Source organism: Suncus etruscus, chromosome 10 (genome assembly GCF_024139225.1).
Source record: "Suncus etruscus isolate mSunEtr1 chromosome 10, mSunEtr1.pri.cur, whole genome shotgun sequence".
Lineage (NCBI taxonomy): Eukaryota > Metazoa > Chordata > Mammalia > Eulipotyphla > Soricidae > Suncus > Suncus etruscus.
The window spans coordinates 1,488,321-1,509,755 of NC_064857.1; the positions used below are offsets into that span (position 1 = coordinate 1,488,321).

General features: G+C 43.7%; 1 protein-coding gene across 2 annotated transcripts in view; it reads right to left on the reverse strand.

The window, feature by feature from the left end:
• Window positions 1–21,435, reverse strand: part of ATP6V1H (ATPase H+ transporting V1 subunit H) — an 89,714-nt gene that overhangs the window by 62,218 nt on the left and 6,061 nt on the right. For both annotated transcript variants that reach the window (XM_049781918.1, XM_049781917.1), the window contains exons 3-6: window positions 17,498–17,600; window positions 15,602–15,691; window positions 5,774–5,887; window positions 3,063–3,167 (exon numbers count right to left, since the gene is read on the reverse strand). In XM_049781918.1, the coding sequence (XP_049637875.1) occupies window positions 3,063–3,167; window positions 5,774–5,887; window positions 15,602–15,691; window positions 17,498–17,600 (412 nt within the window). The remainder of the gene's footprint in view (window positions 1–3,062; window positions 3,168–5,773; window positions 5,888–15,601; window positions 15,692–17,497; window positions 17,601–21,435) is intronic.

The following is a 21,435-nucleotide window of genomic DNA, read 5'->3' on the forward strand; positions in this document are numbered from 1 at the left end:
ATCTGGAGAGTTTGTGTGTCCTAAGAGATGAGAGTGCAAGGGAAACGGCTCCACACATGGCAAGAAGTGCTTCCATCAGTGATGACAGAAATATTTCCTTCTCAACTACTAGACATTCGTGATCACTGTTACTCATTTTAAGAGTGGCAATCCTTGCAAAAGCACAGCACCAATGTTGTTTGCGTGCCACTGAAAAAGATGGAGATGAAAATAAAACATCACTGAAGATAAAGCAGTCTTAATTTTCAGCATAAATGAATGAGTCGACTTGGCCATCGATTTTTGTTTTATAAATCTGGCAAAATTGGGACATTACTACCAAATCGTAAAGCAAACATTAAAAAAGTATAAGGTTTCTACCCCAAAAGAAGTCATCCCAGAACATAGAGGCCTATTTAAGCTAAATGTAATCTGATCCCAAATGACATTCTTCAAAAATTATAAGTCTCATCTTCAGTCATCTAGTTTTCATTCAGTAAAGATCTTGCTTTTGAAAGTCTTATAAACTCAACAAAATCTGCATTATATGTGGTTCTTGTAAAAACACTCTTAAAATTTGAGCTAAATTTTATTCAATTAGCTTTAAAAATACTTAATTTTGATCAAACAGTTCAAAATATCCCTAACTAAACAGAAAGCTCAATGAGGCTTGTCCATACAAGCTGCATCAACAGTACACCCAGTTTCAATCCCCAGCACCCCATATAGCCCCATATAGTCCCCCAAGTCCTTCCTGCAGGAGTGATTCCTTACTGAAGAGTCAAAACTAAGCCCTGGTATGGCCCAACCTTCCCCCAAAGAGTAATAACAAAAGAAAAATCAAACTAAACAAAATGCTAAAGTGTCTCTTTTGCCTCAATTTAAAATCTATGCATTTCAAACAGTATACGTAGTACAAGAAGCCTAAACGTAAGAAGCACTAGCATGAGCCACCTTGTTTTTGGTTTAGGTTTTGGGTTGGTTTTATTTAGCGGGGAGCTGGCCACATCTGATGATGCTCAGGGGCTGTTCCTAGTCTGTGCTCAGGAGTGACCCCGATGACACAGGGGGATGATCTGTGATGTCGGGATTATACCAGGATTTGAATTAGATTCATGGCTGTCACCGTCGCATGCAAGAACAGTGCATGGCCTCCCGTATTATACTTCTGCCCCCCCCCAGAGCCACTTTAAGTGTCCTGTCGTTTGTCCTTCACTATGTTTCTGGGGAACAATGAAGTAAAAACAGGAAATAGCCATGTACTGGCCATTAAACCAACCAACCACTTCCCTCCAGGGAAAAGAAGAGCTTGAAAGCAGCGGAAGCAGTGAACAAGCTGGCTTGCTTCACAGTTGATTTGAGGCCTAAATATATGTTTAATCCCACAAAGAAACAAAACAAGGGCTTTAGGGGCCAGAGAGATAACACAGTGGTAGGACATTGCCTTGCATGTGGCTGATTCAGGAAGGATAGTGGTTCGAATCCCAGCATCCCATATGGTCTCTTGAGCCTACCAGGAGTGATTTCTGAGTGCAGAGCCAGGAGTAACCCCTGAGTGTGGTCCAAAAATTCAAAGCAAACAAGCAAACAAAAAACAGGGCTTCCATGAGTTTCTGCAGGCCTGGGAAGGACTGTGAGCTACAAACAAAAGAAGTAGATCAGCTCACGATCTATGTGGTGCCGTCTACACTCAGGAACCTTCCTGGAAGTACCACACTCAGTCTGTCTATCAGGCTACTTTGTTAAAAAAAAAAAAAAAAAAAAAAAACTCAACCTGGGGGTGGAGCTATAGGGCATTTGCCTTTCACAGGACTGATCCGGGATGGACCTTGTTCGATACTCAGCATCCCATAAGGTCCCACAAGCCAGGAGCGATTTCTAACCACATAGCCAGTAGTAACCCCTGAACGTCACGGGGTGTGGCCCAAAAACAAACAAACAAAAAAACTCCACCTGGCTATGTGACCAAAATATAAAAATATATCATTAAGAAGTTCCAAGACCAAGTTCCCAAACAACTCTGAGCAGTTCAGTGCCTCACAGATGGGGCAGCTGCTTGTGAAGCCACTCAGTCATGGAGCTACCAACTCTCTCCCTCGTTTCACAGTTTCTCCTCCTTCCTTACAAACTAGGCCAAGGGACAGTTGTGCGCACTAAGTCCTTTCCATTTTCAAGCTGTGTGTGATCATGGCTGTCACCTGGAAAGCAGGAATAAAAAATCAGAAAGGGAAATAACTATATTGACAACTATCATGACAATGGTAGTGAGTGAGAAGTAGAATGCTATCTCAAATACTGGTGGGGGTGTGGGGGGCGGAGAGATAGCATGGAGGTAAGGTGTTTGCCTTTCATGCACAAGGATGGTGCTTCGAATCCCTGCATCCCATATGGTCCCCTGTGCCTGCCAGGGGTGATTTCTGAGCATAGAGCCAGGAGTAACCCCTGAGCGCTGCTCGGTGTGACCCCAAAACAAACAAACAAACAAAATACAGGCAGGGGTTTGGGGATAAAGGGGATGGGGGCATTGGTGGTGGGAAGGTTGCATTGGTGATGGAGCGTGTCCTTTTATATAACTGAAACCCAACTACAAACATGTTTGTCATCATGGTGCTTAAAGAAAGATACTAATAAAAAAAAGAGAAAAAAAATCACAAGGGGTACAAAAATAAACAGAATAGCTTTGAGTTGAAGCCAGTCAGAGAAAGGAAGGAAGGAAGGAAGGAAGGAAGGAAGGAAGGAAGGAAGGAAGGAAGGAAGGAAGGAAGGAAGGAAGGAAGGAAGGAAGGAAGGAAGGAAGGAAGGAAGGAAGGAAGGAAGGAAGGAAGGAAGGAAGGAAGGAAGGAAGGAAGGAAGGAAGGAAGGAAGAAAGAAAGAAAGAAAGAAAGAAAGAAAGAAAGAAAGAAAGAAAGAAAGAAAGAAAGAAAGAAAGAAAGAAAGAAAGAAAGAAAGAAAGAAAGAAAGAAAGAAAGAAAGAGGTAAATAAAATATGATTCTGCCTGCGATTTGGCTTTCTTTCTCATCCAGCCCAAAGGGCATTACTGTTACATCAATACAATGATAGTCCTGAAAGAACTATCTTTTACCTGTGAACTCAGCTGAGTTTTTATCCAGTTGAAGTAGTAATTCAAGTCACTGCCTTCCATCAATTCTTTTCCCCAAGCTGCTAATTTGGCAATGATCCTTGCTGCCTGAAAAATGAAAACAATAAATAAAAATCCTAAGTTAATTTTAAAAATCACATTGTATAACTTAGAAAACAAAAGTTATGATCATTTTACCACTTCAGTTTTTTAACACTCAACTTCTCCCCCCAAAAGGAGTCACTACTTAGTTTTGAAACCTATTTTGAAACATAATTGACCCTTTGTTTTATTTCAATAATTTGAGTCATACCTGGCAGTGCTCAGAACTCTTACTCCTGGCTCTGTGCTCAGGTGTCTTTCTAGATAGTACTCAGTGGACTATCTGTGGTGCTGGGGATTGAACCTATTTCGCTGCATGCAAGGCAAGTACCTTAACCTCTGTTTCTCTCTCTGGCCCTCGTGTAATATTTTTAAAATACACAGTACAAATATTCATGTATCAATCCACTACACTTCATATTTTAAATGTCATATATATATGAAAATTGACACAAGTCCAGAGACAAATCAGAGCTGAGCTGGGGCAGAATACAAGGTCTCCAGTCTGTCTGTCAGCGACTTGCATATGACAGTCCATCTGAATGCCACACACATGAAGGACTGACAGGATGCCTCAACTCATTCACTCAATGTCCATCAATATCCAGACAGGCCTAGGTCAGGAAACTAAAAGCTGTCATTCTTCATTGAAACAGATCTGATTTTCTGAAATAAGGGACTAACTTATTTAGACGGGATAGCTATAAGAAAACCAGAGACTGGAAATATCTACAACGTATGCACAAGTCAAACAAGAAGAAAAAAAACTAACAAGACCAAATTACTTTACATTTTGAATCCTGGCATATGGCAAACCAACGACAATTTACTCACAAAATCGAAACAAGGGGGCAGGAGAGATAGCACAGCAGTAGAGGATTTGCCTTACACGTGGCCAACCCAAGATGGACGTTGGTTTGATTCCCAGTATCCCAGGGACAATTTCTTTTTTTTTTTTTTTTTTTTTTTTTTTTTTGTGGTTTTGGGGTCACACCCAGCAGTGCTCAGGGGTTATTCCTGGCTCCATGCTCAGAAATTGCTCCTGGCAGGCACGGGGGACCATATGGGACGCCGGGATTCGAACCGATGACCTTCTGCATGAAAGGCAAACGCCTTACCTCCATGCTATCTCTCCGCCCCCCCCCTTTTTTTTTTTTTTTGCCAGGGACAATTTCTAAGCACAGAGCCAGGAGTGATCCCTGAGTGCTTCCAGGTATGGAACCATAAAGCAAAACATGGATTTGACTACAAAGTAGTAATACTGCCCATTACCCTGAGTGTAAATTCATTGATCCATCATAGAGCTATCAAACTGAGGATGATATTTAAGTCAAGTCAAAAACAAACCTCTGTAATTTGAAAGAAAAAATGTTTTGTGGATTTTTTTTATTTTTTTACCATAAAACTTATGTCATGAATGTTCCTTTAATTCCTTGTTTTGTAATATCAACTATAATATACAAACATAATAAATAATACAGACACATGTGGAGAGTACACTCAAAACATGCAAGCCCAAACAGAGCTCTTTGGCAGTAGATCTTGATGTGAAAAATTTAAAGTCATCTTCTGAGGGGCCAGAGTGGTAGTATAGCAGGTAAGGTACTGACTACTTTACATGCAGCCCCGGCCCAGGTTCAATCCCCAGCACCCAATATGTCCCCAAGCGCCCCCAGGAATGATCTCTGAACATTGCCAAGTGTGGCCCCAAACCAAAACTAAAGAAAGAAAACCACCCGCTGAAATGGATCGCCTTGGAAGATTCCCCACTTACACAGCCGCCAGAAAAGGCTGGGCAAGGATCTAGTCTCTCAATCTGCCTCCCAGACCTTCCCCACTCTGGAGCACAATGATCAGTGATACCAGAGAGAAAAGGAGGTAGGGGACAGGAAGAGTAGTCAACTGATGGGTGTTTAGTGAAGTGACAAATGAGGCAGTCATTTGCCTGTGCATGTCACGTGGTATATGCAACTTGTAGGTGTGAAAGTATATTCCTCAAACACACAGTGACATTAAACAAAACAAAACAAAAAAGATCGTTGTATTAAAGATTTCGGAGACTAACTTTCAGACTAAATTTAAAAACAGATACTTAGGATATTAAAAAACAAAAACTAAAGAGTAGTTGCTTCCAAAAAATGTTCTCTAATAAAATTGTGTTAAATTATGTCACAGACCATTAAGAATTTCTTATATGGGGTCGGAGTGATAAAACATGGGTAGGGCATTTTCCTTGCACATGGTGGATCCAGGATGGACCTGGGTTTAATCCCCAGTGTCCCATATGGTCCCCCCAGCTAGGACCGATTTCTGACTACAGAGCCAGGAGTAACCTCTAAGCATCACCAGGTGTGGCCCAAAAAGCAAAAGTAAAGTTGCTCCTACGTGGAGAGCCACCAAAGACTAATGACTGGCCTCATCATTACACCTTGGAGTCCAAAGGTGGCCGGCAGCCCTCGTTCCTTGACTCGTCACATTCCAAAATACCAAGAAGAAAAGACCACTTGAAGAAACAGTGTCGCAGCAGCAGGAACTCGGGACAAGAGGAAGTGTCGGGCAAGGAAAGCCTGGGCCCACTCCTCCCTGTATACAACAAGGTCGATAAGATTTACCATGTGCACAGTGAAGAGGTCCTGGCGATTCAACATTGGCAGAAAGTAGGACCAGGCCGTGTTCTTGCTGCGCTTGGCATAGTCAAAGAAAATGCCAACTCGCTGGTGCTTTTCCTGAACAAGAAGAGAAGACATGCTTAGTGGAGAATCCAATGGTTGTGCAATGCTTCCCAACCTTCCATCTTAAATCCACCCATTTGTATGGATGATACTTGTTTCCTGCTTATTGCGGGGCACTGGGTGGCTACAGTAAGGTGGTGACATAAGTCGCCTTCAGAACCCCTGCCCACACCCACCTTGCCAGCACTCAAACAGCCCACTCCACAGTTAATTTCCAAAAAATATGATGCAGCTGAACCTTCACAGGTAGACTGGTCAGGGCAGGAAGGAAGGAAGGAAGGAAGGAAGGAAGGAAGGAAGGAAGGAAGGAAGGAAGGAAGGAAGGAAGGAAGGAAGGAAGGAAGGAAGGAAGGGAGGGAGGGAGGGAGGGAGGGAGGGAGGGAGGGAGGGAGGGAGGGAGGGAGGGTGGGGGGGTGGGTGGTCGGGTGGGAGGGGGGGGGGGGGGGAGGGAGGGTGGGCGGGAGGGAGGGAGGGAGGGAGGGAGGGAGGAAGGAAGGAAGGAAGGAAGGAAGGAAGGAAGGAAGGAAGGAAGGAAGGAAGGAAGGAAGGAAGGAAGGAAGGAAGGAAGGAAGGAAGGAAGGAAGGAAGGAAGGAAGGAAGGAAGGAAGGAAGAACAAGATGCCTCTCAAATTCAGACACTTGCACTCTGCATTGACGACACACCTTCAGCAAGGCTGAAAGCCTGGTTTCCACAGCTCTGAGGGCTGGTGACTCTGAAATCACTTTCTCTGTATTACAGGATAGAAAACACAAGCAAATGTAGGGTGGAGCACACCGGTCACAAAAGAGAGTCATAAACAGAAAGTGTGCAGAAGGTGACCCAGATACACTCTAGCTACTGAACTGAAATGACATTAGAGAAGACGGCGGCCAGCAAGAGCACAATATGCAAGTTCTGAGTGTCCTGAGCACAGCAGAGCATGCCACAAAAAAATACAACAAAAACAAAAAAATTAGAGAATGTGAACTCAAGTCTTACTTTGGAGATATATATAGATATCTATATATCTACATATAGATAGATATACATATATGTAATGGGTAATATACAAATGTCTGGAAAGATAGAGCAGCACTAAGGTACTTGCTTTGCATGTAGCTAATGTCTGTTCTATCCTGGCACCACATGAAGGTGTCCTGAGCTTCAGCCGGAGAACCCTTGAACACAAAGCCAAGAGTAAGCTGAGTGCTCCAGATGAAAGGCCCTGACCTGCCCCCAAATAAAAACAAAGAGCCAAGTTTCTAAAGGCACACATGTGTATGTGTAAGTAAAACTAAGAACAGATGCCAATACACAGTCTGCTCTTTTCATTCCCAGTGCACGTGTGTCTAGACACAAACATGTATGTGTGTATGACAACAAGGATAACCACAGTAGACTGTTGAAACAACATTCCACATTTTTCTTAACCTGACTTTTTTTAAATGAAAAAGACGCTAAGAGAGATTCAGGCCATTCGTTGACAGACCAAGATGGGGGTTGCATTTGCTTTTATTTCCTTGGGGAGCCACACCTAGCTGTGTTCATCCGGTTTTGTGTTCAGGGGTTCCTCTCAGAAATGCCCCAGGAACCATGAAATGCAAAGAATGTAACCAGGAGCCTGCGGGCTAAGCAGGTGCTTCATTATCTTCGGCACTGTCCCCACCCCAGGATGGATAGAGATCTTTATTGAAACTGTAAAATCCTTACACGCCTGTGAGTAACAGAACAGGCCGCAGCTTCACAGCACCATCCTTTCTGCCCAACAAAACGCCCTGACAGACCCAAACGGCAGTAAGTGTCTCTCCCTGAAACTGAAAGAACATCACCCCAAAGTTGCCCGTCTTATACATGGGGCCACATCCAAAGAGGCAAATGGACTGGACTCCAGTCAGATGACCTATCTTCAAAAGAACTGATTTCTAATGTAACTGTATTTCCAATATTTCTAGTATAACTGTAGCTCAATCACAAACAACTTTATCTGTGGAGAAAGTAAAAAAAAAAAAAACAACTGTATCATGAACAACCATGGTGTTTAAGTGAAAAAAATAAAATAAAAACTGCTTTATATACTGACCATCTAAAACCAGAATTGTGCTTGATAAGCAGGTTACCCGTCAGTCAGGGAGAGAGAAGCAGCACATACAAGGAGCAGGAAATGTCTCGGACACTAAGAACATGCTCGAGAGATACAAGACATCTGCAGACAAGCACCTCGCCCAGATTCAATCCTGAACCTCCAGTTCCCAGCACAGACCTAGAATTTAGGATGCTGATGTTTATTGAGTGACTGAAAGAGGACAAGTGTAGATCATCTGGAAGTCCACAGCACCCAAAAAGCCCCAAGTGATTCACCAAATAGTTAATCACTTAACAGAGAACTCTGAAACTATGGAAAAAAATGAAATACCTATTGATGTCTTCACGACCTGAGGATTCCACTCTGCAAAACAATGACCAGACTAAGAGAGAATATTTGTCCACCACTCATCTGACAAAGAGTTAATATCCAAGATGCATAAAGCATTTGAAAAATACAACAAAAACAAACCACCCCATTGAATAATGCTGAAAAGGTGGATACTTCCTAAAGAAAGAAGACGTTGCACTGGCCAAAGGAAATAGGAGGAAATGCTCTAAATTCCTTATCATCAAGAAAATGTGGGGCCGGGAAGGTGGTGCTAGAGGTCAGGTGTCTGCCTTGCAAGCGCTAGTGTAAGACATACTGCAGTTCAATCCCCCGAAGCCAGGAGCGATTTCTGAGCACATAGCCAGGAGTAACCCCTGAGCATCAAATGGATGTGGCCCAAAAACCAAAAACCAAAAAAAAAAAAAAAAAAAAAGAAGAAAGAAAATGTAAATCAGGGTCAAAGAGATAGCACAGCTGTAGGGCATTTACCTTTCATTGGCTGACCCACGATGAACCTGGGTTTGATTCCAGGCATCCCATATAGTCCTCTAAGTCTGTCAGCTGCAATTTCAGAGCACAGAGCCAGGAGTAACCCCAGTACCACCAGGTGTGGCCCAAAACCAAAAAAAAATTGTAAAATTAGACATCTCACACCAGTGAGCTGGCACACATCACAAAGAACAAAAGCAGCCAGAGTTGGCGTGGATAAAGGGAGGAGAGGACCCGCATTCACTGCAAATAGGATGTCAACTGGATAAAGCTTTAAGGAAATTGTATGGACACCTCTGAAAAAACTGAATATGAGCCAACATATGACAAAGCAATTCTACTTCTAGAGCACGCCCCCATGGACACAAATTCCTACTCAGAAAACCCATTTGTGCTGCTATTCATGGTGGCACTCATTCACAATAACCAAACTCTGGAAATAACAGTGTCCCAGAACAGGTGACTAGATAAAGAAATTGTGACAACAAACTCAACTGACAAAAGGCTAATGTCCAAGATATATAAAACACTTGTGAAATGGAAAAAATAAAAATATGGACAGGCCCGTGCCACACCTTCCAGGTAAGTCTGAATGGGAAGCTGCTCGCTTCCTGGCTGAGGTCCCACTAGTCCCATCCCACAGAAACCTGCCAATTGAAGCCCATCAGCTCCTGCCCCTTTCCTGCTCTACCCTACAGGTGCCTTAAAGGGCTCTCGTCCACCCTACGTGGAGGGCCCTCACTCTCTAGACCTGGTTTTAGGGAGAGTAGCAGGTGGGGGCCAGGAGTTGGGAGGGTCTCACTGAGATTAGAGTTTTAGTTCTGACAAAGAAAACACACATAGACACACACACACACACACACACACACACACACACACACAATCCCAGTGTTGCATACACACTACATAATGGTTCAGCTGCTCAGTCACATTTGCTGACATTGGGAGAAGATGAGCAGGGAAGGAAAAGAGCAAGTCCCAGCCTAATCCTTCAAAGAACAATGAGCCTAACAACAAAAGTTTGCCCTAAGCACAGCAGAGACACTAGAAAACCAATAAGATGACTAATACAGTGGTAGAAGCCCACCAAGTTCAACGAGCAATAAGTCAATGATAAGGAAGGCACAGCCAACACCAACCAGTTCTGCTAAAACAAAAATTAATTTATCCCAAAATAGGGGCAAGGAGGGACTCTAGAGAGATATCACAATGGGTAGGACACTTGCCTTGCACATGGCTAAGCCAGGTTTGAGCCCTGACATTCCAATAGTCCCCAAACCTGCCAGGAGTGATCCTTGAGTGCAGAACCAGAAATAAGACCAGGACACTGGGCCCAGAGAGATAGCACAGCGGCGTTTGCTTCGCAAGCAGCCGATCCAGGACCAAAGGTGGTTGGTTCGAATCCCGGTGTCCCATAGGGTCCCCCGTGCCTGCCAGGAGCTATTTCTGAGCAGACAGCCAGGAGTAACCCGCTGCATGTGGCCCAAAAACAAACAAACAAACAAAAAGACCAGGACACCACTGGATTTTCCTCAAATACCAAAAGGGAAAAAAGAAAAAAAGAAAAAAGAAAAGGTGCAGCAATAAAAGAAGAGATAAGTATTTCCTCAAAGACATGCTCTCAAAATCTGAATTCCTAAATTTCAATTCCTTGGCTCCCATGAAGGCCACTGTTCTTCAGCCACCTTCTCCACCAAGCCTGAATCCCTCACAGCACTGGAGGGCCAGAGTCTTAGCACGAGGCCCATGTTAATAACCAGTGGGCTGGGACCGGAGAGTTAGCACAGGGCATTTGCCTTGCATGCAGCTGACCCCAGACGGATGGTGGTTCGAATCCTGGCATCCCATAGGGTCCCCCGAGCCTGCTGGGAGCGCAGGGCAGGAGTAACCCCTGAGCACCACTGGGTGTGACCCAAAAACCAAAAAAATAAATATAGAACCACTGAGCTGTTGCCTGCACTGGTCACAAGCTCATGAAAATGGGATGGGCCACAAGTCCAGGGACTTCTGGACTGTGCTGGGATGTCCTCCTGGAGAGACTCCCCTCCAAAAAAAAACTGCCATCCAGACTGGCTGGATGTGTTACTGGTGAAGAGGTCATCTTTCATACCTGGCTCGGTGGCACACAAAACATGGAACTTTCAGGTGGTCAATCTGTCCACTGACAAATTTCAAATCTGCACTTAAAACAAAGGGCCCAGGAATACTGCATAGCTGTAAGGAATGAAGCCAACATGCAATTTGCAGCAACATGAATGGAACTAGAAGACACTATGTTAAATGAAGTAAGTCAGGAAAAGGATAAATACAGAATGATATCACTTATATGTGGTATTTAGAATAGCTGCAGGAAGCAACACAATGGTCTAATTGCTAGTTGTCCTGTGTCACCTCCCCCCACCTTCCTGTATAATCTTACCTGATAAGACCAGCCCATTTCTGGGAGGGGTCTCTGGAAGGTAACAAAAAGATTGCCTGAGGGGTGTAAGGAGGATTGAGAAGATCGGGAGATTTAGGGAGAAGCAGCAGAAGACATGGCAGAAACAAATTGAGATGTCAGGACAGCTGATGAGAGCCTGCTTAAAAAGTTAGCCTAGGATGGCTAGGGTGTATTGCCAATAAAGCCTCCTGTCCCCTGAAAGCTGACTGCCTGTGAGTCTTTTCCTGAACCCTCAAACCCTCCAACTGGAGGGGATGTAGGCGTGTAGTCCGGGCCGGCAGAGAATGGCCTCACCCTCCCTCCATCTCACCATCATCCAGTCCCATCCAGAGGCTGGGTACATAATTAATATGTATTTCAACAGTCCTGGATATCATTAACCACAGAATATAGCGAGGAAAAGAAAACAACCGAGTGGAAGAAGAGAAACACAAACACTCGTACTCTCTTCTATACTTCAGGAACATTCAGCAATGGATACAGCTGTTTAGATTGAGCAGGTGTCCAATCAACTGCTCTGTATAGGTCTCTATAATGATGTTCTAATGATTTTATCCACAGAAACAAGTGCAGAATGCATGGGAAGCCATGGACTCCCACTACGGTGCTCACTATTAGAAGTTTGAATGTCTTAATTTTCCTATAACAACTCCTTGATCTTTCTGTACACAGTGGTACTTGGAGGTATAGATTGGTCCCCACGGTTCACATTGCAATGATATATTATCTTAGACTCAGAAGACAGTGCTCATTAATTCTAATCTATTCATTTCCTACTTGATTATGCCTGCTAATATAATGTTGAATGTCCACGATAGCAATAGAATATGCGACTGAGTGCCATGAACTCCTGCTACAGAGCTCATATGTTATTGTAATCTACTTTCAATTTTAGGTAGTTTACCATTATACCATAATGCTCGTGATTTTAGACTGCTTTTAAGAAAAGAACCTAGATGCTCAAGACCCTCTCAATGATTGTTCGTGGTGTAGACTCCTCTTACAGTGCTCTTTTCCTTATCACTTAAACTTTACCTCACCTATGATTGGCCTAGGAAATGGAAAACCTTTCCATTTGACTTGTCCGCTTTACACACTTTTAGCATTCTGACCCATTCTACCTGGGTAAGCTTTTCAACTGTAGCCCATGGATCAACCCTCAGTATCTATCTTTGTGTGCACATGCGTGTACGTGTTGGCCACCTCGACATCTAATGTCCATATGTAATATACTAATGTCTGTCTATGTTGTTTATTGTCCTTCCTCCTGTTATATATAACCCCTCCAAACCCCCTCCACTTACCACTTCACAAATCCTTTTTTTTGTTTGTTTTTTGGGGGTGTACCCAGCGGTACTCAGGGGTTAATCCTGGCTCTGTGCTCAGAAATCCACTCCTGGCAGGCTTGGGGGACCATATGGGATGCTGAGATTCGAACCACTGTTCCACTGCATGCATTCTACCGCTGTGCTCTCTCTCTGACCCCTACTAATCTTCTTCTAGCCCTTCACTCTTTCACCCCAGATCTGTTATTTTCCCCTATTTAACATTTTCTTAACCCTCAGTTCTTAACTCCTAAGGAGCCAGAACATTCTCCCCACCCCAGCCAGCTGCCAAACTGAAAAGACAGATTTGAGCCTGCCTTGCCCCAGCCCGAGAAGAAGCTGCCACAGTCGCTGCTGCTGCTGCTGCTGATTTGCTCTCAGAGACCTATTTTCCCCCATCTTCCTTTGCTGTTGACTGTTGCTCGCTATTGGACTCAGTTTTTGAGAGACCCCCAGCTTGAGGACATTTTCCGGATCCATGACTGCTGGGAGCCATTTTTCAGACTCCAGAAGACCACGTTGCAGGCTGAAACTGTGCTTCAAATTTTTATCCCCCCTCACCCCAGACCATTTTAAAAGACTTAAAGGGACAAGTATATCTCCTTTGAATATTTCTTTAGATGTATTTCCTTAATAGGTATAATTCTTACTGTATATCTTCTTATGTATCGGCAGTTTCCCACTCCTTTTTTTGGATCTATTTAATAGAAAATTCTAGTAGATAAATCCCTCTTTTGCTCTGAGCTCATGTTAGAACCAGGATATTAGAATTGTTTGATTTATTATTTTTTATCCCCATAGGCACCAGTAGTATCAACATGGAATTTGTTCCTTTTTGGGGAAATTTTACGTATGGAAACAAGTTCTTATATAAAAGAGATATGACCACATAAATATTATATTGCAGTGGGGCCTTAAATCCTGAACATTTGTCATAGGCTTAGGCTGTAGGAAGATTAGACATTGGCCATTCACCCCTGAACCTTAGATAACTTCTGTGGAAACAGCATGGTTTTCTCCACCAGAACCAGGAATTGGTCTTCTACCAGAGATGGTCCTAATGCTGCTCTGGCATCAATTTGCTCCAGAATGGGTTCATATGCCATCCTAATGACTTGGTAACAGCAACAGCTTCCTTTCAGGGCAAGATTCCCTGCAAGGCCTCCTAACGGTGAGATGAAACTAGACAAGACTCCGTGTCATCCTAACCTTAACATAGGAGCTATACAAACACCAGATCTCTAACTACAAAAACCTGTCCGTGACAATCGTGACTGTGAAGAACTTTTTTTTTTTTTTGTGGTTTTTGGGTCACACCCGGCAGTGCTCAGGGGTTATTCCTGGCTCCAGGTTCAGAAATTGCTCCTGGCAGGCACGGGGGACTATATGGGGCGCCGGGATTCGAACAGATGACCTCCTGCATGAAGGGCAAACGCCTTACCTCCATGCTATCTCTCCGGCCCCTGTGACTGTGAAGAACTTTTACTGGGACCACAGAGAAAGACTTTGGGGTTGGATAACTTCGTATGCCTGGAGCCTGGAGTTGGCTTTATGCCAGGATGCTTCAGGGTAAGGTCTACCTGATTTTAGGTCAAAGGTTTTTCCTTTCTATTTCCCCCATATTTTGTTGTGCCTGTGCAAACAAACAAACAAAATAAACAACCTGCCATACACACACCTTTTTTTTAATTGGATTTTCTTTTATCTCTTAATTTTAAATTGGGTCTCCTACCTTTTTCATAAAACCCTGGAACACAGATTACTTTATTTTCCCACTTATTTCAACATTAAATTAAGAAAAAAGGACCAAAGAAAGTGATCTCAGATGCACTGATAGGAAAATAAATATCCAAGCCAAAGTCAATGATAATAGAATCAAGTGACTTAAACGTTAACAATCTACACTTAAAGGGACCTGTTATACTGGCAGGCCAGGGACAAAGGGTGGTAGTATAGGATGTACTCTGGGACCATTGGTGGAGGGAGGGTGACACTGGTGGTGGGAAGGGCCCTGACTCATTGTGTAACTCAAATCAACTCTGAAGGATTCAGTTGATTACAATTGTTTCAATAAAAAAAAAAAAAAAAAAAAAAAAAGACAAGGGCCCAAAAACTCTATTCCAAAAAGGCATTAGCATCCCTATGTTCACTGCAGCACTATTTACAATAGCCACGAGTTATTTAGAATAGATGAGAGGTTGATGAAAGGATGGTACATACAAACAAGGAAATACTACTCAGCTGAAAGAAAAGATTAAATCACACAATTCACTAAGTAAGTAGATCTGGATAGTATCAAGCTGAGTGAAGTTAGCCAGAAAGAGGACAGGAGGCGTACTAACAGTACAGCAGGTAGGGGATTTACCTTGAACAAGTCCAAGCAAGATCCCCATATGACTCCTTAATCTCTGCCAGGAGTAACCTCAGAGCATGGCCTCAAAGGGGGGAGGGGGAGGCAATAATAAGCTACAGAATAAGCTTTCTCAAATGTGGGCTATAAAGAAACAACAAGGGAATAACAAACGGTCAAGGACAACAGAACCTAAAGGCTGGTCTACAGAACAGAACTCGCCATGGATGGGGATGGCAGTAGTTGGAAGGGAAGCTCAAGATACTGTTGAAAGGAAGCAGAACTCTTAGCAGATGTTGTGGAATGTTGCATACATGAAACCCTATCGTGAACAGTATTCTAAATCACAGGACCTCAAATAAATGTGATTATTTATAAAAGTACTTTTAAATATTGATAAAATTAAAATAGCAAAACAAAAATAGCCTGGGTGTCAGCATTCTGATCTCCATCTATGTGAGTAACTACATTTCATTTAATAGAGAAAATTTTGGGCCAGAGCGGTGGCGCAAGCAGTAGGGTGTTTGCCTTGCATGCCCTAATGGAGGACAGACGGCGTTTCGATCCCCCGGCGTCCCATTTGGTCCCCCAAGCCAGGAGCTCTACTATATCCCAGGGGGAAAAATGCGGTAAGTGAAAGCTCATTAGCGTGCTACTGTGTGGCACACAAAAGGACAATCATCAACTGAATTAAATGAAGATGATACCTACCTGCAACATATCGTCCACCATCGTCAGTATGTACTGAACCGTCTGTTCTTTGGAAATATGAGTCATCAGATTTATAAATGTTTTAGCACACTAAAAAAAATGAAATGTGTGTTAACCATTGTTTCCATTGCAGATATAACACTGAGTGGAATTTCAGTACAAAAGAGGAAAACCTCTTAGAATTCAGTTACAAAAAATATTGCTTCTGGGGCCGGGCGGTGGCGCTCGAGGTAAGGTGCCTGCCTTGCCAGTGCTAGCCTAGGACGGACCACGGTTCGATCCCCGGCGTCCCATATGGTCCCCCAAGCCAGGAGCGACTTCTGAGCGCATAGCCAGGAGTAACCCCTGAGCGTCACCGGGTGTGGCCCAAAAACCAAAAAAAAAAAAAAAAAAAATATTGCTTCTACAAAACCTGCGATAAAAGAGGGGAGGACAATGACATATGTGACATCTTAAATGTTGCTATGACAAAATTCAGAAAGTCTACTATTTTTAAATGAATAGCCACTATCATCTAGCCATGATCAACTCTTGACCATAAAGTCTGTTATGCAACTTATACAACTTTTTTTTTTTTTTGCATTTACTGCAAACTAGAGCAGTAACTAGAGTCAAAAGGCTTTTTATTCTGTGTCTGTTCTACAATTTATCAACTAGACAACAACCATTCTGGAATTCAACAAAAATCAGAGCCAAAAATGTTCCCTCTGAAAAAAAAAAAAAAGAAAGAAAGAAAAGAATCAGGGACAAAGATATAGTACAACAGGTTAGGTGCTTGCCATGTACTCAGCCAATGCAAATATAATACCCAGCAACACAGATGGTTCCCAGAGCACAACCAGGGGTAATCCCTGAGCACAAAACCAGGAGTAAGCACTGAATATTGCTGGGTGTGTGTGTGGGAAAATCAGACTAGTCATAGATGAGTTTCTTTAGTAAGTCAGGGCTCAATTCAGAGAATCTTGTTTATACTTATAAGAACACAAAGCGGTGAAGGGACTTCTAAGGGAAAGATATTTAAGCAGCTTTAGAAACATCATATACTCTGAAGCAATCACTTTCCTTCTAGGAATCTATTCTAAAATATCAGAAATGCAAAAAAAAGATACAGAAGAATAACATTTTCTCGAGAATTAACAAAGAAAACAAAACACCCAACTGTCTGTCAATGAAAAAGATTCTAGTTAAGTGATGATTCCTATTGCACTTGCAGGCCAGAGAGCTAGCACAGCAGCGGGGTGTTTGCCTGGCATGCGGCTGACTCAGGAGGGACCCGGTTCGATTCCCCACATCCCATATCGTCCCCCATCTGCCAAGGGTGATTTCTGAGTGCAGAGCCAGGAGTGAATGCTGAGTACTGCTGGGTGTGGCCCATAAACAAATAACTACACTGACAACTAAGATAACAATGTGAATGAGTGAAGGATGCAAAAAGCCTGTGTCAAATACAGGCGGGGCAGTGGGGAGGGAGGTGAGAGGTTTGGGGAATTGGTGATGGGAATGTCGCACTGGTGAAGGGGGGAGGTGTTCTTTACATATGACTGAAACCCAACTACAATCATGTTTGTAATCAAATTGTATAAATAAAGATGCATGGAGGTAGGGCTTTTGCCTTGCATGCAGAAGGAGGATGGTTCGAATTCCGGCATCCCCTATGGTCCCCTGAGCCCACCAGGAGCGATTTCTGAGCATAGAGCCAGAAGCAATGCCTGAGTGCTACTGCGTGTGACCCAAAAAGCAAAATAAATAAATAATAATAATAATAATAATAATAATAATAACAAAGATATTAAAAACCAATAAATAAGTAAAGTCTTAAAAAATAGTTCCCTCACATTTTAAATGCTTAATATTAAAGTACCAATGCGACTGTATTTATAGGTATAGGCTGCTCACCTGGGTGCCTTCAGCCTGGAGTATCTCTTCCTTCTCCTCAGCAGTTCTTTTCATTTCAAACCTTTGAATGAATTCACAGTCTTCACCAGAAATCATCTGGCCCCTGGGATGAAGAGTAAACTGTTTTTGTTCTCGGTACAGAATCAGTGCTGTGTGCAGACCACAGGGCAACCCACCCCTAGCCCCAGCCTGCCTCCCGGAGGCAAACATGGAGAGGTGGCCTCAGACACGCAGAGCTCACGGCTCATCTCTACTGTTAACTGATCATTCCATCCCTCTGCCTCTCAGACAACTTCTCTGCAAAATGGGCATAAAAGTCACCTTGCCTTTGAGGTACTCAATGGAGTGTGGAATTAAGTAACTATCCCCCCTTTAGTGAAAATGCCTGTGATGAGCATTCAGTCAAATATGGACACTTAGCATTCTCCAGAATCTCATCCTTCCTCATCCCATCCCAGGAGCTAAACAACATAGATGTTCCTTCAGTTTCACAAAGCCAAAGGGAGTTCATATCCTCCAGCAGACACACCCCAGCCAGACAGAAAAAAGCATGCTTCTTCTCCAGCCTGAAAGACACCTCACAACAACCCCTCATTTTGCTTCCTCCTTCCTCACCCTCACTGCTTCACTCTCTATGGCCTCTTCCCTGTCTCAAACCTCAGATTCTTGCTTTTGGGATCCAAGTTATTCCCGCTGGTGAAATGCGAGTCAGCAGAACCCTGGCTTTCTTCCATGCCATCCCAGCTGTTTCCATTTCTCTCAGTTGCCACAGTCTTGGCACCATCATAACACCTGTCACCTTCCCAACCAGCCTGGCTCACTGGTCCCACTACTCAGGGCCTCGAGCACACCAGGACAAGCCCATCTTTCAGGGAGGACATGGACACACGACAGCCTCGCTGATCTGAGCCCACTTCTTTCAGATCATCATCTGAATCCTTAGGAGGAAACGTCCAACCCTGGAGGACACACCTTAGCAAATCCTCACCCCGATAGTTTTAATGCTGGGTAAATGCCCTTACAAATAATGGCATTATGCAATACAAAAATCCATTCCTCACACCTATATTCATTGCAGCGTTATTTACAATAGCCAGACTCTGGAAACAACCGAGATGCCCTTCAACAGATGAATGGCTAAAGAAACCGTGGTACATATACACAATGGAATACGATACAGCCATCAGACAGATGAGTCATGAAATTTTCCTATACATGGATGGACTTGAAAACTATTATGCTGAGTGAAATAAGTCAGAGGGAGAGACACAGAATAGTCTCACTTATCTATGGGTTTTAAGAAAAATAAAAAACATTATTGTAATAATGTCCAGAGATGAGGACCAGAAGGACTGGCTCACGATATAAAGCTCTCCTCAAAGAGGGGTGAGTGCAATTAAAGAAATAATACACCAACAATTACCATGACAATGTTAATGAGTAGGAGAAACAGAATTCCTGTCTTAAATACAGGCAGGAGGTGGGGGAGGAAAGAGATCAGGGGCATTGGCAGTGGGAATGTTGCACTGGTGAAGGGAGGAGTTGTTCTTTTTGTGACTGAAACCCAACTACAGTCATGAATATTAATCATGTGTAATCATGGTGTTTAAATAAAGATATAATAATAAAAAATAATAATAAGTGGCTGCAATCAAAGGTAAGAAAAGGGCTTGATGTATATAAAGGAGCATATGCTTTCTTAACATTCTAAACTTAGGGAGTTGGGAGCTGGAACAATAGTACAGTAGACAGGGCATGTGCCTTGCATATAGTAATTCAGTGATTGCTCCTTGATGTCACATCTGGTCCCTGGAAACTGCCAGAGCAGGGCCAGGAGTAACCCCTGAGCACTACCAGGAGTCACTCCAACCTCCATCCCTCCCTCCCTCCCCCCCTTTCCCCTTCCAAACATTGCCATTCATTCAAAGGGTGCATCAGTGTCTTTCCTCATGAAGCTGTTTTAAAGGTTCCCTTTCCACTGCGCAGCCCCCATACTTGCAAGGAAGACCATTCATAAGGCCTGTCCCTGGCAAAAGTGGACTGTAGGAAGTTCCCAGCATGCTGAACCAAAGGAGCATGCTCATGTCCTGGAAGCATGTGGGGTCAAGCTGCCAGTAGCAGGCCTTCAGATAAGGACCCATGAGCATATGACGGATGTGTCTCCAGAAAGAAGAGTGAAGGACAGGGGACACAGACGCAAAGTCAAAGCTCAGCCAAGATTTGGAGCAGACCCAGCATGACAGGAAGAGGAGTCACCCAGGCCCTCTGCACTGTAAGACAAGGACGCTACCCAGCATTGCCTGACCCTCGTGTAAAGAACCTCCATGTCTCTGATTTGGATGGAGCCAAACCCTCCTGCTCAGCTTCATCCCTTCTGGGTTTGGGATCCACTGTCACTGACACTCAGTGACTCCATGGACTTTCCATTTGTCTTGATGTGTGTTGCCTGGGACCAAACCCAGAGGCTCACATAGGATGCCTGTGTTGCTGGTTTCCAACCTTTGTAACCCACCGCGCTTTCTTCTATCTGAGTAACAACTTTTAACACTGCCAGTATGCTTTCACATGTGCTTTTTATCGCTTGTTTCAGTTCTGTAATTTACTGTAAATCTGCATTCACATGTTCATATTGTTTGGGGGCAGCAAGGGACTTTGACCCAGTGGTGTTCAGGGTTTATTCTGGCTCTGTGCTTAGGGATCATTCCTGATGGGCAAAGGCAATGTGCAGAGGCCAGCTCCTGTCCTGTGTCCCCAGACTCTTTAGCACAGTCTTCAAGAACCATTTTCATGTATTTTTTCCCCAATAATCTTTTCCTGACCCAAATAATAAATCTCAGGCACTCTTTCTAGCTCCCTCTGAGGCAGGCAACATGACAGGCAATACGGCAGCTGTGAGTTTCAGAGTCTTCTTATTCCTCTCCCTCATCTTTGCCATCCTGATCTCTGACCTTGGGCTTCAGATCTGTGCACCCTTCCGTCCGCACACCACAGGCTCCAACTCGGTGCCAACAGTGCCAATCACTTCAATCTATCCCAGGCCAGTTCCATTGAAACTGGGTACTGCCTCTCCTCCTGTATAAGAGGTTGCCGATAAACACACACACATACACATACATACATACATACACACACACACACACACACACACACACACACACACACACACACACACACACACACACACACACGGCTGATTCCATTCATCCTGCTTCCATCCAAACTGTCATGCTGACCTGTCTGGGTCAGGCTCAGTTTATACAGACCCTTTATTCCTAAACCTCAACTCATCAGTTGAGACAAATTTACCTACCAATTTTACTAAGCTTCTGTATGTTAAAAAAAAAAAAAAGAAAAAGCACAGACAGAACCTTGGTAAATAATACAATGGGACAGGAGCAGTAGCACAGTGGGTAGGAGGCTTATCTTTCATGCAACCAATCTAGGTTTGGTTTCTAGCATCCCATATAGTCCCCAGAGCACAAGTGATTCCTGAGTGCTGAGGCAGAAGTAACTCCTTAACACCATGAGATGTGGCCCAGAAACAAACGCAAAAAGGCAATGCTGTAGGGACCGGAGCGGTGGCAAATGCGGTAGGGAGTTTGCCTTGCACATGCTGACCTAGGACGGACTGCAGTTCGATCCCCTGAGGTTCCATATGGTTGCCCAAGCCAGGAGCGATTTCTGAGCACATAGCCAGGAGTAATCCTTGAACGTCACTGAGTGTGGCCCAAAAACAAAAAACAAACAAAAAAAAAAACAGACAATGTAAAATATTTCTCATTACTTCCAGCATCAGAATATATATAAGGGCCTGATTAATAGCTCAGGGTTATGGCACTTGACATGCAGACAGCCAACCAGGTTTGATTCCCAGAACAGCAGAGTCCCAAGTCCTGCTGGGAGTGACCGACACAATGAAGAGCCTGAAACCCAAACAC